This window comes from Natrix helvetica (assembly GCF_964273705.1).
Source record: "Natrix helvetica genome assembly, chromosome: Z".
Taxonomy (NCBI): Eukaryota; Metazoa; Chordata; class Lepidosauria; order Squamata; family Natricidae; genus Natrix; species Natrix helvetica.
In genome coordinates, this window is record NC_138554.1 from 49386712 (window position 1) to 49405021 (window position 18310).

Genomic DNA, 18310 nt, shown 5'->3' on the forward strand with positions numbered 1-18310 from the left:
TTCAAAATAATCTAATTTGATCCTTATATTAATTATGTCATTTTGATCCTCTTTTCTTGCTCGTTTTCTGATAGCTACAATTCAGGCCTATCCGTTGATTAAGTGCAAATGTAGAATATCTTGGAGAAAATCACAGGATGCCCCAATTGCGTTAAGTTTGCAGATTTATCTGGAGCCAAACAAGAGACAGAGGCCACATATTCTTTCTTCACCCATTCTGACTATTGTCTTCTACTGTGATGCAGTGTACTGTAGTAGGCTAAGCTACCTCTCATTTCCCAGAAGGAATGAGAGGCAGCTTAGTCCAGACAGTCCCTTCTTAATAGTTTTAATAGTATATGCTTGAAGTAGATAGTAGAATGCTTCAGTCTGGCAAGATTTTATCTGTAGGCATGGAACAATTAAAAAAAAGTCTCCTTGTAAGAATCGCCATGTGTCTTTCTTGGTTTTGGGGGACCGACATCTGCTTAGCCACACAAAGTCCTCAGAACAAGATCAGTTTGCAAGTGGGACATGTAGGCAGGGTAAGGGTCGCTCCTAGGGGCCAACTTCATTTGCCTCCAAAGCCCCTGACTTGAAAAGTGGATTAGCTGTTTCTTTTTTATTCCCCTTGAGGCAGATCAGCATCATTTACTGTTGGAAACAGGATGCTGGGCTAGTTAGAACTTAGTCTAATTCAGATGATCTTTTATGTTTTTGGGTCAAAAGGGACTACAAGGTCATCTATTCTAGCTCCCCATCCAAAAGGCAGAGCTGTAACCTTGCATTAGGAAAGGTCAACCTTCTGCAACTGAAACCTCATAGGTACATTTCCAAAAATGCCTAAGGACTTTGGGACTTTTGGGTAGAACCAATATTATCTGGAGAGCATCAGACTGAAAAAACTTGATCCAAGTCTTTACAATTTTATCTTGGCTGTCAGCAAAAGCTAGCAGCACATTCCTTGATGTGATTGTGAGCATATTTTTCTAAACTCTAGATCAGTGTGACAAATATCCAGACTGCAAAGTGGAAGCAAAAGATGGAAGCAAAAATATATAGAGACTAGTAATTTTGGTGTTGTCTAGTTGTAGTCCTAATCTGGTAGCTTTACTAGTAGAAAAATGAAGAATTCTAATGGTTTCCAAGTTCTCTGTCCCCAGCATTTGAATTTGGAGATAAACTACTTCTGAATCCCAATGAATGTAAGAAATACTCAAGATCGATAATAATGTCTTCTCTTCAAGTCTTTTCAAGATATCTCTGCCGGAGGCTACCGCCACATTTTATGTTAGTAAGCTCCATAAATCATTGTTTGAGGAGATACAATTTCTCTGTGCTGAACAAGCTATCAGGGTACTCAAGAAATGAAATATAGGAAATTGCTGCCAAAGATAACATTATAGATATGACTGTCTTCTGTCTTTACTGGGTTCAATTCCTTAACTGTTTCAATTTTTATTCCCTTTTAAAATATGTACTATGTGATATTTCTAGATGATGTCTAGAAAGGTAGGCAATATCTTGTTTGCATTAGCAAAAGATTATGATTAAATATTACATTCATACTTTTCTGAGTAACATCTTACTTTTTCTTTCATTTAAGTAAGGAGAATGAACCACAATTCAGTTGTTTCCCAATTTATAATTGTCAATAAAAATATGAGCGAAGAATTATAATTTAAAACAGTTTAATTTAATACAACCAACTTTAAGCCCCAATAACCTAGTATATGTTTTAAACTACAATTTCTAAATCATGTGAAATAAAATACCAAGAATTTTGTTGTTCCCTCTCCTAGCACTGGAGACAAAAACAGGGAAAGCCCAGAGCTTATTGCTCAGTTCAGATTTGCAGTGATTGCCACATGCAATGCAAAATGCTTTCTGCTGAACACAAATCAGCCTATTTCAAAGCAACTGTAGCACAGAGTCATATACAAGTGATGTTCACTCCAACTTGATTCCCTTCTATGTGATTCTTGAAACCTGAGTTTGACAGCTGATATCCATTACCCTCACCCACACATTCAGAATCCCTTGCAGGAGGTCAAGATTGTTGGAAAAGTGCAAAACCACAAATCCCTTGGTAAGGAAGGAAGAAGCCTTTCAGAACAAGCTGGATAAAAGACTTGTTAACTGTGTGTATCAGTTGACAGCTGGCAGCTGATGGAGCAGTAGATAGTGAGAGAAGGGGTGGAAGTTTGTTCCAGGAGGAGCAAGCCCAAAAGTTTCCTTAATTTATTCTCACTCTTTTGGTTGATACTTGACCTCTATGATCTGGACTTTAAACACCAACCTGCTGGGCTTTTGCAGAAGATACATAGGGGAATGAAGTGTAGGGAGAGAAAACAGAAGAAGCGAAAGTTGAAACATTGCTCTGAGAAATTAGAGGCTTTGCTATGTAGCTGCAGAGCCAGAAGGATTAGTGAAAGCAGCCACAATTCTGTCTCCAAGCTCCATTTGTGCGGCAGGGACAATTTGTTCACAGAGATTGTGTAAGAAAGACATGATGAGAAGAGAACAGGTGTCCAGGAAGAAGAAAATGTGGCTATGGAAAAACAAGAAAATGGATCCGACTTTCAAAGTACAGAGAAATGCTATTACAGAAGAAAGCATGTCAGGTTTATATTGTATACTAAAGCTCCCCATTATTTTCTTGCTTATATACACATATACTGTGCCAAAAGCTGAACCCTTCATGCTGTTTATATCCTGCAAATCAACACAACTGACACATTTTGCAGATTTTATTTAGTATCTATAGAAACAAATGATATAAGTATTACATATAAGACTCATCTCCTATTTAATCAGAGTTTGGTTATCTGAATTTATTTTTGAACTAATATATTTTTTAACCTCCTGGGGATCAAAGGTAATTTTCCCATTAGGAATGTACTTAAAACTAACAAAAAATATTTATAAAAATGTTATTCAGAATTTTACATAAAGCAAAAGCATCTAGAGAGAGAAAAGAAAAAAAATAGGTTCAAAACCAGAAAAAAGTTATTTAAGAAAATGATTTCCGAACTTCTTTTCAACAGATATTGATAAACCCATCACATCTGCTCTCTTGTATCTCTTATTATATTTTCATATTTTTAATTATTAAATCCATAGATAATTATTTCACCTTTTTCTTTCTTTAGCAAAAACTATAAAAGGTTTCCAATCTGCTAAAAAAAAATGTTCTCTCTTTGACCAACAAGTCATTTTTGCCACCTGCTAATTCTGACAGTTTTACAATCCATTCCTCCCTTCAATACTCTTCCATCTTTGTGCATATAATAATCTTGCTGCCAAAGCTAGTAAAAATCCTTACATTTAGGTCCTTATATTCAAATTCCATACTCTGGAATATAATGCGAAAGAGCAATCACCAAACAAATTTGCAAAGATGAATGTAACGGAATATATTTCAGCACTTAAAAGTATTCTAAATACTGCCTGAGAAAAGTAGAATTAAATGGAAGTAGGCTGACAAACGTATGCTTTGAACTATGTTTTTTATTATTTGTGAAAAGGAAAGGTGCGGATATGATGCAGAGCCCAGAATTCCTGTCTCTGGTTTCTGAACTTCATCAGGCATTACTACATGCATAATGTCTTTTAAATAATAAAAAGAAGAAGAAATGTACGTTTGAAAATATACATGATAGAAACACATAGAAGCTAAGGGGAGACATGATAGCAATGTTCCAATATTTGAGGGGCTGCCAGATAGAGGAGGGGGTCAAGCTATTTTCCAAAGCACCAGAAGGCCAGACATGGAATAATGGATGAAAACAAAACAAGAAGAGATTCAACCTGGAAATAAAGAGAAATTTTCTGACAGTGAGAGCAATCAACCAATGGAACAAGTTGTGGGAGCTTCATCACTGGAAGCTTTCAAGAAGAAACTGGACTGCCATCTGTCGGAAATGGTGTAGGGTCTCCTGCTTGGGCAGGGGGTTGGACTAGATGACCCACAAGGTCTCCTCCAACTGTTAATCTGTTAATCTTTGGATTTTAGCATATGTGAATAAATAACAAAGGCTAAATCACATAGGCTATACAGTACTTCTAGCTTTGGCTTCTCTTGCACGACCAATTTTGAAAACACAGTAGTGAGTTTTAAAGTTGGTGACAGAACTATAAAGTCAGATCCTTCTGGTTGAAGAGATGCCATGATATGAAGATGCATAGAATGAAAACTGTAAGTTGTCATTAGTCAGTGGCTGGTTTTGCTCTGTGATGGTTTGTTTAATAAAGCACAATTGTCCAGGCTCACATCTGTGCTAAACTAAGTTGGGCAATACTTTCCAGGAAATGTCCTGTCTGGCCATTTTCAGAGGGTCAGATTAGGTATCATACCTCCTCGACCCTTATTCTTAACATGGGTACACCACAGGGTTGCGTTTTGAGTCCCTTACTCTATACTCTTTATGTACATGACTGCATTCCTACTCATCTCAGGGGTGGGGTGGGGTGGTGGATGAGTCTGCCTATCAAGATGAGGTGGATTGGTTGCTGGTGTGGAGACAATAACTTGATCCTTAACATCAAAAAGACCAAGAAGCTTATGGTGGACTACAAAAGGAATAGATCAGACATCCAGCCCTTGCTTATCAATGGAGACCGAATGGAGCAAGTGGCCAGTTTTAAGTTTTTGGATATTATCATAAAAGAGGACCTGACCTCACATTGCAGCATTGGTCAAAAAGGTCCAGCAGAGACTATACTATCTGAGACTTCTCAGGAAACAACTGAATGAAAAAAATATTCTACCACTGCAACAGAGAATTTTAACTTACTGCACCTGTGTATGGTTTGCCAATTGCACAGTGGCAGATAGGACAGCACTCCAGAGGGTTAACGTTATTGCCCAGGGGATCACTAATTGCCCTCTCCCCTCTTTGGAAGAGCTTTGTAACTCCTGCTGCCTTAAGGAATTTCAAAACATTCTTAAAGATCCATCTCATCCTGGGCACACTTTTTTTGAACTATTACCATCTGGCAGACGGTACAGGATAATAAAACCAGAAACAAATAGGCTGAAAAACAGCTTCTATCCCAGGGCAGTAACTATATTGAATTCTACTGAATAGTGTATTATTAATGCAGTATCAGGGGTTTTCAATTCAATTGTATAGAATGTGGTGTGTTTTTGTTTTATTTTTATAGTTTTCCTATGTTTAATGTATACTGAAGATGGCATTTAATTTTATTGTACAAGGTGCAATAATAATAAAGTAAACTAAATATTTGGGGTTTTTTAGATGGCGCTTAAGACCATAGATTTGTGTCCACTCATACAGTGAGAGGCAAAGGTAAATCAAAGAATGCTGAACTAGTGAATTCTGATCTGTTCAACAAACCATAGTTAATTAAATCATGGCTTAGCATGGTATCTGAAGCCATTCTTGCATGCAGATGAAATATTGTTGTGTTATACAAGAAATTCTAAGGTGGACTTATTGTGTAGGGTTAGGAGGGTGGGTGATGTGATCGCTATCTTTGGAGCGTTTTACATTTCTCATTCTCAACCTCTATCATGTGTAAGAAATAACTACAAATGAAAAGTAAAATGTGGTGGAATTTAGAGCTGAGTTGATGGGAAGGAAGCAGCTGAAAGGGGATCCTCCCTAAATCTTCACAGTGTTTATCTACTGGTGCTGTGGCTTAGTTTAGTCTGGCTATATTCCTTTCTATAGACAAGCTGCAATAAACATATCACTCTGATCAGCTCCTTGTGTCATTTCTTGCACCTGACATAAAATGACTTGGAGTCTTGTAGAACACAATGCAAAATAAGGTATCAGCCAACAGTAGCAAGGGGCAGTGTGGAGACATTAAATTAGAGAGGAAAGAAAGATAGTTCTGCTACATTATTTACCCCCAAATGTTTACCATTTCCTACTTTTATCATTTTGAAGGGACAGCGACTTATTTATAGTATAAATTTCAATTATTTTAGAATGTGCTATAATAATAAAAAGAAAACAAGAAATGGGAAATAAGTAAAGGTAAGTTTATTCTATGAAAAATAACATTTTAAAAAGTCCACAATGTAAGTTACCTAGACTCAATATTGGCATCAATGGGATTTAGAAGCATTGTAGATGGGACACAGAATAACTACATGAAATTTCAAGTCTTCCAAACTTACTGTACGTGATAAATTTAGTAACAGATTATTTGGAAATGTACAGCTGTCATTGTGAGTGTATGGGGAGTTTTGTTTTGTATTATGTGGCTCCTAATTCTAGTGAAATTTAAAAAAAAAGAAGGATGAGAATCCCTGCTCTAATCCTTCATAGATCCATACTAAATCATTTGAGTTGGCTTCTCTTCATGGTACTTTACTCAGATTTTATCAATTTCCTCCTTTTGCCTCTCCAAAATATGCATAGTCCTCATTTAATTCCTCCCCCTGTTCTACTTCAGCCTCTTTTTGAGTTTCATTATTTAATTGTACTAAAATGGGACCAGGAGTAGATGGTCCTCCATCACTGGAAGACATGTTGCCTTCTTCTTCCTCTGCAGGATAAAAGTGTCGGGCAGCTGACAGAAAATCATCTCCCACATCAAGAAGAATAAGCCGGTCCTGAAATTAAAATATAAATAAATTGAAGCACAGTGAAGGTGAAAAAATACATCAAAAATATGATAAGAAATTACTAAAGTCACAAAAATCCCAATTAGCAGTAAACCATAGATTACATTACATTTCCATCTTATAAAACAGATTCTTAAATAGTTCTGGGGTGACAGTTTTGCCAGTTTTCATTATTTGACTTTTTAAAATACTGTTTATGGTGATTCCTCCAGATTTTTGGTGTGAATGAGGAACAAAAAATGCTTAGAGGAATTCATTTTAGAATCTAGAAAATTCAAAATTCTTCCTGGTGCGTCTAAGAAAATTAACATTTCAGAGGGATTGAAGAATTCCATGTAAATCTCTCTTAGCAAATTTCATTTGGTCATAAACAGAAGGAGATAACTTTTGATTTTGAAATGTGGTCTCGTTATCAGCAGAATAAGGGAAGGAAGGGCTGGGAGTGATGTTATTACCACTACCAAGCACAATGACAAACAAAATCAGTTCAATGAAGGTGACATTTATCTGACATAAAATGTATTATTACATTTGCAAAGACTGAAATCACAGACCCACATTTATAGAAGAGAGAGGCTATTGGAATTAAACGGAGCAGAAAAGATTCTTTTCCTCCTTTCTGGAGGCCCACATTCAGGCCACACAAGGCAGATACCTTCTCAATAAATTGTCTAGGGGGAACCAAAACAGTATGGAAGCCAAATAGGCTTTGGAGAGTTTTAATGAAAATTCTCTGGGCTTCTGTTTCAAGTAGCCACAACCCTATTTTTAGCAACTTCCAATTCTGTCCCTATATGGCTTGGCACAAGGAATGGCACAACCACGTCAACTATTTCATTGGCATTTCTGGAAAAGGAAGGATTTATCCTTCTCACCAAATAATGCTCATTTGCTGCTTCTAGATGGCAGCAAAGAGATCTAGGAAAACCCAAACTCTTTGTTGCTCTGTCTTAGTTTTGTCCGTAGTTTTGAAGCATGGATCTGGTGGCCTAAGTTCAGGGGTGCCTGTGGAAGGTTTGCATGAAAAAAAGTCAAGATGGAGGACCTTATTGTCATTGGAGGACGACCTTATTGTCAAACACCTGCTCCATTTTACAAGCGTTGCTGTAAGGATACGTGGGAATGATCTTGAGAGACAGAAAGGAGAGCCACAGACTGGACAACCTGGTGTGTAAGAGATGTATCAACCCCTAGAAGGAGGGAGCATGTGGAAATATTTCAGAAAGAACCATTCCGTTTTCTGGAGAGTAAAAGGAAAGGAGGGAGAAATACTTTCAGACTTACCCGATTCTGTTAATGTAACCTTACAATAATGACAGAGTTAGTACTTTAGTTATGCTTCCTGTCAGAATGGCCTTGCAGACTAACAGTTGCACAGGCAATGTATATTAAAAAAGGTACAGGGCTTCAGTTGTAAGTCCCAGCCATCGTCTTGTTTTCTTTGACTTTCTCAGAAACATATCAGCCTATTTCAGCATCCTGAGAGCAGGACAATGGCAATGAATTCTAAAAATAGAATTCCTCTCAATCCCATCACCCGATGTTTGTCTTTTTCTTCCTTTTGATATCTCATCTTTTTCTATCAAAAAGGGTGTCCAACTGACATTGATATTTCTCTTGTTACATTTTGCAATACCTTTTATAAATATATAGCTAATAGTATAGTATAGTATAGTATAGAGGGGAGGAGCTTCCGGGGGGAAATGGCGGACCTTCCCAGAGCTCCGTAAACGATGGGGCGCTCTGGCGGGGATAGCAGGCATTATTGGCCCCCGTTGGTCATCCTGGGGGCCTAGAATTATGTAGTGGCAACCCTGGTTTGTATGATGTACAGCTGGGATCCGGATGGACCCGCTAACCAGGAGAACGGGAGACGGAGGACAGCTTAGGGACAGGAACACAGAGGCCGAGCTGCGGCAGCTACGGCAGCTGCGGCAGCTGCGGCAGCAAAATGAATAAAAGAACTGACAGAGCAGAAAGGAGACGTTTTGGACGTTTTGGGCGGCTGCCAGGCGGCGGAACAGCGCGACAGCTGAGGAGCGAGCCAGAAAGAGAAAACAACGTACAGGGAGACCTCATCTTACCGGCGATGACGACGGAGCGGCTGAGGCGGCGCTGGAATATCGGGCGCCATATTTCTTTCCAACTGTCTCTCGGACCGCGTTGCGTTGCCAGGTGGAGAGGCCATTGGGGGCTGGAGGTCGGGAAAGAAGCTGCAGGGATCGAAGAGGGAAGCCGGGGGGGTCGCCGGAGGCTCGGGGCGACCCCTGAAGAACAATAGGTCGAGCAGCTGGCCTTGGCACCTCGTCTACCCCCCCCCCCCCGCTGAGGTGCGATTCCTTCATACTCCAAGAACTGCTTTCGGGCCTCTGGGCCTAAAGAACTGCCTAAAGAACTGCCCTGGGCCTCTGGGCCTAAAGAACTGCCTAAAGAACTGCCCTGGGCCTCACTGGTGGAACGTAGATTATTGTGGACTGTGAGGTCTGTCCCCTCCCATCTTATTATTTGCCTTTTAAATATCTCTCTACTTCATTCTTTGTTAATCTTACATCCTAGACCTGCTACAAAGAGAGACCCTGCCATAGCCATAATCATAGATTGGTCATCATCCCAACTTATTCAAGGTCTGACATCCTTCGACTGCGAGGGTCCCCCCTCTCGCAGGCATGCCCCCCTGCCCTGACGAAGGCCCACCTCAATGAGGGGTTTATTAACCCAGAGAGGTGGAGGAAGCGGGGGATTAGGGGTTTTTTAGTAAAATGTTTTGTAAAGCTTTTAAGGGGTTCCAGGGAGCGGGGAGGGTTGGTTTGGCCCTGGGGTATGGATACAACCAGGCCAACATGTAGGGTCAAGACGGAAGGGAGGGTCAAGACGGAAGGTAGAGAAGCGGAGCGGGTGGGAGGAAATAACATCCCTATAAGGGGAATTCCAATCACGACGGTCGTAGGGAGGGGCAGGCGCGAGGACACCAGAAGAACGTATAGTCGGTTGGCAGACCGGGGCCACTGGATACGCCCGGTCGCTTGTACCAACCCCCGCAGACTAGGTGGACAGGGTCAGCAGAGCCTGGGCCTTAGGCTGATGTTATGTAACGCGAGGTCCGTGGTTAACAAGGCCCCCCTCATCAGTGACTTGATCACAGAGGGGGAGCCGGACCTCGCAGGAATAGCGGAAACCTGGTTGGGCCCGGAGGGGGGGTTGCCCCTCAGGGAAATGTGCCCTCCAGGTTACCGTGTATTCCACCAGCCACGGGCCCAAGGTAGGGGTGGGGGGGTAGCAATTATCATCCGGGACGATCTGGCACCGAGAGAATTCACTGTGTCGCAGACATCTGGTTGTGAGTCTCTGGGCGTAAAGTGGGGTCCAGGGAGTCAGTTGGGCCTGTTGATAGTATACCTGGCTCCCCGCCATACATCAACGGCCCTGCCCGAGCTCCTCGAGCGGATCGCGGAGATGGCGGTTGAGACCCCCAAACTACTAGTGATGGGGGATTTCAACCTGCCGTCAACGGGAAAGGCATCCGAGGTAGCCCGGGAATTCATGGCTTCCATGACAGCCATGGGTCTGACTCAAGTAATTCAGGACCCCACTCACGAGCGAGGCCACATTCTGGATCTTGTGTTTGTCTCCGACCAGTGGACGAGTGATCTGGGAAGAGGGCATTTAGTCATCACGCCCCTGTCATGGTCAGATCACTCACTTCTCCAGCTTGACTTCCCTGGCGCTACTTCCCACCGCGGGGAGGCGGAACCAGATTATCCCAGATGGTTCCGCCCCAAGCGCCTGATGGAACCGGATAGGTTCCAGGCTGAGCTTGGGCCATTTCCTGCTGACCTGTCCCGCTCCCGGGCTGAGGACCTGGTAGCCGCATGGAATAGTGCGGCTGCCGGTGCCTTGGACCGGGTGGCGCCTTTGCGGCCTCTCCGACGGCCACGATCGACCCGAGCCCCCTGGTTTAACGGGGAGCTAAGGGCGATGAAACGCCTTAGGAGACGCCTGGAGAGTAAGTGGAGATCCTCTCGCTCCGAAGCTGACCGAACACAGGTAAGAGCCTACATAAGGACCTACCTTGTGGCAATAAGAGTGGCCAAACGTCAGTATTGTGCCACTCTTATAGCGTCCGCAGAGAACCGCCCTGCTGCCCTGTTTCGGGTGACCCGCTCCCTTCTGTCACAGGAGCAGCGGGACCCCCATTGCAGGGCAGGGCAGAGGAATTTGGAGAGTTCCTGCAGGATAAAATCGATCATATCCGGAGAGGTTGGACCCACTCCAGTGCTCCAGTGGGGACGTCCGAGACTAGTCTTGAGAGACCATGCTGGGAGGAGTTTGACCCTGTTGTCATCAAAGATTTGGACAGGTTGCGCGGGCGACTGCAGGCCACCACATGTTTACTGGACCCGTGTCCCTCCTGGTTGGTGCTGGCCTCCTGGGAGGGCTCACGAGGCTGGCTACTGGGACTGGTGAACGCTTCGTTGGGGGAGGGCCGGATGCCGGCCGCCTTGAAAGAGGCGGTGGTCAGGCCCCTGCTCAAGAAGCCTTCTCTGGACCCAAAGGAACTAGCAAATTATCGTCCTGTCTCCAACCTTCCTTTTTTAGCAAAGGTTGTTGAGAGTGTGGTGGCTCAGCAGTTTCCGCGTCACCTGGAGGAAGATGATTATCTAGACCCGCGCCAGTCCGGCTTCCGACTCGGTCACAGCACGGAGACGGCCTTGGTCGCGTTGGTGGATGATCTCTGGAGGGCAAAGGATGAGGGTTGTTCCTCCATCCTTGTTCTATTAGATCTCTCGGCGGCCTTCGATACCATCGACCATGGTATCCTACTGCGCCGGCTGGAGGGGTTGGGGATTGGAGGCACCGTGCTACGGTGGTTCCACTCCTACCTCTCTGGCCGGACGCAATGTGTGTTGACGGGGGAGCAGAGGTCGACCGCAAGGCCCCTCATTTGTGGGGTCCCACAGGGGTCGATTCTCTCGCCTCTCTTGTTCAACGTATATATGAAGCCGCTGGGCGAGATCATCCGTGGTTTTGGGGTGAGTTACCATCTGTACGCTGATGATACTCAGTTGTACATTTCCACCCCAAACCACCCCAACGAGGCTGTCGAAGTGATGACCCGATGTCTGGAAGCCGTACGGGTCTGGATGGATGACAGCAGGCTCAGGCTCAACCCCTCCAAGACAGAGTGGCTGTGGTTCCCGGCTTCCCGATTCAATCAGCATATTCCATCGCTGACCATCGGGGATGAGCAATTAGCCCCGGTGGAAGGGGCGCGCAACTTGGGCGTCCTCCTTGACGATCGGCTGACCTTAGAAGATCACGTGGCGGCCGTGGCAAGGGGGGCGTTCCACCAGGTTCGCCTCGTGCGCCAGTTGCGGCCCCTTTTGGACCGGGAGGCCTTGCGCACAGTCACTCACGCGTTGGTGACGTCCCGCCTGGACTACTGTAACGCTCTCTACATGGGGCTCCCCTTGAGGTGCACCCGGAGACTGCAGTTGGTCCAGAATGCAGCCGCGCGGGTTATTATGGGGAGATCGAGATTCTCCCATATAACACCTATCCTGCGCGAGCTGCACTGGCTTCCTGTGGCCTACCGGGTGCGCTTTAAGGTACTGGTTACCATCTTCAAAGCGCTCCATGGCACAGGGCCTAGTTACCTGCGGGATCGCGTCCTGCCCCATACATCCCTGCGACCCACTCGCTCACACAGGGAGGGGCTACTCCGGGTGCCGTCCTCTAGAGAGTGCCTGGGGACGGTGCCCAGGAGTAGGGCCTTCTCTGTGGTGGGCCCTACCCTTTGGAATGACCTCCCCCCAGACATCCGGACAACAACCGATCTTCGCTCCTTCCGTATGAAGCTGAAGACCTACCTGTTTTGTCAAGCCGGCCTGGCATAACGTTACTATCTTGCCACCCCAGGTCATTTTACAATGGGAAATTTTGTTTTTAATATTTTTGGGGTTTTAAACTTTGTAAGTATGCTTATTTATGGACTTATTTTTACCTCCTCTGCACGATTTTATGGTGCTATCTTGATTATTGCTCTGTACGTCGCCCCGAGTCCCTGTGGGGAGAGGGGGCGACTAATAAGTTCAATAAAATAAATAAATAAATAAATAATAATAGTATAGTATAGTATAGTATAGTATAGGATAGGATAGGATAGGATATATGATATGATATATGATATGATATAATATTTGTGTTCCACAAATTATGATTTGTTAGGTTGATGATGGCTTAAGGATTAATTCTTACTGCTGTTCGTATGACCTCCTTGAAGTGACAGAATAGTAACAAATCTTGTTAAAGTTGCCCCAAATATCTTCTAACACTTTTCCACTTTAAAATGGCCACCTTTGCCTCAGGCCACCTTTCAAAATCTTTTTTTCTTTTTCCAGGCCGTGAACCACAAAGTACATTAGAAGGAATCAACTTACATTGGCTGCACATTAGGTTAACCATTGTGGGAAGACCTACATCAAATTTCAGTTAATTAGGAGAGATGCAGCTGCTGTTCTCATCCTCCAAAATAGTTTCCATAATGCTCTGAGTAACATCCAGAGCTTCTTCTGACATGGCACTGTATTGACAGTGTATTCTCTACAGTTTCCTCCCTACTCACCAGGACAAAGAGATATCTCTCTGGTGGACCACCATGGTGATGACCAAAAATTGATGTCTGTTCAGCCAGGCTAGTGTGGAGTCTGCGGGCCTCTTGAGGATTGTGGAGAGATTCATAGGAAGTACAGGAAGTTACAGTGAGTAGGCCATCTGCTTCAGCTTTGAATCCTACATTGAGAAAATATCATTAACCTTCATGTTTCATTCATAGCAATTCACTAAATGATCTTCTATTGTATTTATATGCACTTCCAGAAAATTCAACATTAAAATAGCCGTTCAAACAAATATACAAAGATATTTCACCAAATTTCAGATTGAAATTTAGTCATTCTTGAACATATAAAAAGCTTTTATCTGAAACCAAGGGATCCTCTATAATCAATGTGCTACAAAAGAAAATGCTTTGTACAGCGTAATCATCATCTAACTTTAACTACCATAAAACAAGTTACAGAAGATCTTAAAGTTCAGATAGGTACAGCATATAGCAAGGGACATCAATCAAAACATCAATTACACAAAAAATGATGCCTGCCATCCTCCCATTTGTATTAAAATCAAAACCAGTTTTCAATTTTATTCCTGAATTCAAGGACATGGAGGAAAGGTTAGGGAGAATGGCATTTGTGATTTGAAAAGGTTCAAAAAATCTCTACTTAGATTTTTAGTTGCTCAGTGAAAGTGCAACCAAAAAGCACTGATAGAAAGTGTTTAGACTAGGATATAAGCTTATAGCCCTGTGTAGCTTAAATTTCTACAATTCCATCTTCCACTTGTACCAAATCTTACAGAACCCAAGAATGAAACTACTGAAGCATGATGTCCCCCCAAATTCAATGGGAGAGCCAGTTTTATGTATTGGTTAAAGCAGAGGTGATATTCAACTAGTTCTGACAGGTTCTGGAGCACCAGTAGCAGAAATTTTGAGTAGTTTGGAGAACCAAAGATCAGCTGGCCCTGCCCACGCTGTCTCCCACCAATCTTTTGTTGCCCTGAACAGGAGAACGGAGCTGGAAAGCAGGTTAGTGGGGTTGGGAAGGAATGGGGATTTTGCAGTAACCTTCCCCCAGGAGTGAGGAGGGAATTGGGATTTTGCAGTATCCTTCCCCCGCCATGCCCACAAAGCCACGCCCACAGAACTGGTAGTAAAAAAAATTTGAATCCCATCACTGGGTTAAAACATTAGGTGACAAAAGCATCAGGAAATCATGAGTTCTAGTCCAGTCTTAAGCATGAAGCCAGCTGGTTGACTTTGGACCAGTCCCTACTTTCAGCCACAGGAAGAGGGCAATGGCAAACCATTTAAGAAAGATATTGCTAAGAAGACTGAAGAGACTAGTCCAGGAGTTGCCAGGAGCCAAGCCTGATTTCAAGATAGACATAGATACACAAGCCAACGTAGAGGGAACCCCTACAGTAATTTCTGGTTAGGCAGCCCAAATTTAGCATCAGTCTAAACCCTGAGAAGGAGATTCCCCCCGCCCCAGGCCTAACTACTAGCTTAATATTGTTCTTTTAGTTCAGTTTAAACATACCCAGAGACAAAGAGAAAGAGATAGGTAGACAGAAAGACAAGGTTTGCTTAAAGATTGTCATTTTTGTATCACTACTGTTCTGTCTCTTGATCAGGGATTCCAAGATTTTTTAATTTAAACTAACAGATTTTGTGGTGTGGAATAATTTGAAAATTCCTGTTTCAATTTCTAAAGCCTACTAAACCTTGCAATATCATATAATAAGGGAAAATGCCATATAGTTATTTAATTCTCTAGATTTTTTTAAATAACAAGTTTTGTTGGATTAAAGCCCTTCAGATGGTCAAAATATCTAGAAGCATTCTTTCCAGTTTTTTTTTTAATTTGTCAAAATTGCAGAGTCAACCAATTGACAATTCTTTTCAATAGACAATGGCAGATTTAATTATCTGAATCTAGGATACTGTACTTGCTGATATTAGTTAACATCCCGCAATAGCTCAGCCAATGGGGAAAAAAACCCTTTATCTTATTCTTACTGGGTATTTTATGTTTAAATGTGAAACAACAATCTGAAATTACAGAAACAGTATCTGAGGTCCTGCCTATAATTTTTAATTTTTCCTTTAGAATAAAAGATTATACAATAGTTAAATAAATTAACTTGACAGAAAAAATGTTCACTATCAGGACACTTACCTAAGACTTCCAAGACATGTTTCCATCGATCCTTTACCTTTCGACGGATCTGTCGGTGGGCAATGATGTCAAAGCTCAAACGTCGGTATCCCTTTATCAGAATAAGGAGAACAGGGGGGGGGGGGGAAAGAATCCACAAACTCTACAGATGAGCAAAATACAAGCTCTTATAGAGGGCAAGGCATGTGTATGTGAGGAGATAGATTTTACAGAGGCATGAAATCAGAGGCCTCCAATCTTGTGGAACCCGAGAACACATTAATATTTTGGGAATAGATTATATATGGTCAAAATTAATTGTTGTGTAGGGTGTATGTCCATTCACAACATGGCTACCACAATGGTTGAACCCAGTCATAAAACACCATTGACCAGAAATTAACCAGTGAAGTTGATCCTTGACCCACAACCATATAACACATGTAAAGTGCGCTTTATTACATGGCTGTGGGTCAACATCTTTCTTTCTTTATTCCCACACACACACTGCTTCTCCCAGATACCCCTGCAATGAGATCTCCGCAGTCCAGATCTGTCTAGACCATTTTAGAGTGTAATACATCTTAAGCTTAGTTTATTATTTTTATGTTCTATTTTATGAGAAAATACTTTGTCGGTTTAGGTAAAGTTGCAGTTCTCAGTGGAAATCAAGGCCAATTTGGTAGAAAAATTTTAACACCTGCCTCCACTCTCCCTTGTAGCACTGTGAAGCATAGTGTTATTTAGCTTCAGTTTCAGTGCTCTGAGGATGAGAAATTAAAATCACATTTCTAATTTTTATGAGCTCTAGAAGTCTTGGACAAAGCAGCTCAGGGAATGACAGCATGGCAAACCCAGCCATACCTAGATGTAGCCACAAGCATTTTCAGAATGATCTTAAAAAGACCAATGTATGTATTTACACTTCTTTTTTTCTTGATTCAAGGCAGCAATAGCATTTTTGTTTATGATCATTCTTGACATGTACTTCACCACTTTCGCGCGGAGAAAGCAACACAAGAAACTATTCACTATTATCTGTCAACATATCAAGCTTTATGTGGCTGAATTCCACATCATTCAACTCAACTCCATATGAAAGAAAGAGCTTCAACTGTGTGGGCCACTTACCTCTGACCCGCGACGCATTTTTGACCTTTTCTCTAGCAGCTTGTGAAGCTCGTGATCATCTCCCCGCTCCACATGAGCGGAGTCTGCTGGTTCATTCCACAAATTAGCTGCCTCTGACTGCCGCCATTTCTGTAACTTATTGAAATACTGGAATGTGTCACTGCAATAGAAAATGGAAAAGATTCAAGGTTTTGTTTTAGATGGCAGTGTGAGGGGAATCCATAGCAATGCATTGTCATGGAGTTGTTGAAACTGGCCTAGCCTAGTCTTTTCCATGGTGTATCATTTATTTCATCCAAAACATTTAAAGGCCTTGCACAGACTTTTCAGGAGTTTCAGGGCTTTGTGGATTCAGATATATTCAAAACTATATCTGGGAATTGGGTCTCAGCCATGGCTGCTGAATTGTGATTCAAAGACTGTGTGAGGCTTCACATTTGTTAGTGGATCCATCACCATTCCTCTGGGGCAGTATTTTTCAACCTTGGCAACTTTGAGATATATGGGATCCCAGAATTCCTCACCCAGGGCAATAAGTTTGAAAACAGACAAGGAGAGAACCGGAGACTGCCCACAAGTGCTCCAGATAGCTGCTCCTCATGGTTTAGAGCTCTGGAAAAAGAAATGGCCAGCTTGCTCAAACCATGGTTGGCACCTTCAAAAGGATACAGGTTTCATATACTTCCTTTCCCAATCACTTTTGAACATTGCTTGCTAACTATTTTTCAACTATAAGGAAGCTTCGGATCAACAAATCTGAAATCATTGGATGAGTTTCCTTTAATTGTTAGTGAAAGAAGTTTAAATACAACTTTATTTTGGAATAAACAGCAAAAAGGTAATTAGTAGTTCGATTTTGGAAAGTTACAAACAAACTTTAAAATTTTGGAATTAGTTATTTACTATTGCATAAGAATGCTTCCTACCGGAAAATGTTTTTGTAACATAGTAGCTAACTGGAAGGAGGGAGCACATTCCAAGGAGGGATGTGAGATTAGAGCAAACACAACCCAAAACTGGATTGTGGGAAGAGGATAAATTTTAGGATAACCATTCCCTAAAATCTCCAGGGTACATCTATTAGGTTAGGGTAGTAGAGAGTTACTCTGTCAAAATTGAATATGTAATCTTTTTTTTTTTTGGGCTGGATTCTGTTGCGTTGCTCTTTGGCTAAGCTTGACTTCTAAAAAAAAATATAGAATAGGACCTTGAAGGTTAGATACTAGAGGTAACTAGAAGGAATTATTATTACAATTAAAGGAGAACAACACTTAGATTCAACTTACAAATACAGAATGAAGCAAAATATTTTGACATTGGACATGCCACCATAATGAAATTAATTTCAAGAGATTAAGAGATCAGATCCTGTTGAAAACAGGAACAGGAGAAATCTGCCTTGAAGCTAAGTAAAAGCACTCACAGATGCTGTCCTATTTATACTAATAACAAGCCATTACTTTATGCAGCCCAAACGGCAGCATCTAAACCTAAAGAGATAGCTTCAGAAGAGATAAACAAACATCCCCAAGGCTGAAGAAATATTGCTTTTATTTATTAAACAAATGTGTATAGTAACCTATCTCCAAAGGAACTCTGGGAAGCAAACGAAATAAAAACATAATAACATTAAAAACCATTCAATGCAGTACACTGTGCTGAGGTCTCAATAAAAAACTTTCATCCATTCATCATCCACCAGCGGTCAAACTATCAAATCCTGGCCTCTGTACCTGGAGGAAAAGAACAGATCTTCACCATTTGAAAGCCAAAAGGGTCGGGCCATCCTATCTATAGGTAGAGGCCATATAGTGCCAACGTA

At 42.1% G+C, this 18310-nt stretch overlaps 2 protein-coding genes across 2 annotated transcripts in view; both read right to left on the reverse strand.

Annotated features, from left to right (window-relative positions):
* Positions 1 to 6337: 6337 nt before the first annotated feature.
* Positions 6338 to 18274, reverse strand: MREG (melanoregulin; the record flags this gene model as incomplete). The annotated part of the gene is made up of 5 exons (XM_081970636.1): positions 6338 to 6568; positions 13203 to 13369; positions 15379 to 15469; positions 16489 to 16648; positions 18222 to 18274. The coding sequence occupies 5 exons, from the start codon at positions 18272 to 18274 to the stop codon at positions 6338 to 6340; spliced, it is 702 nt and encodes a 233-aa protein (XP_081826762.1).
* STARD3 (StAR related lipid transfer domain containing 3) overlaps positions 16512 to 18310 on the reverse strand; it is a 45628-nt gene continuing 43829 nt past the window's right edge. Inside the window, exon 16 of the mRNA XM_081932140.1 lies at positions 16512 to 16648. The gene's annotated coding sequence lies outside the window, so the exon portion shown is untranslated. The remainder of the gene's footprint in view (positions 16649 to 18310) is intronic.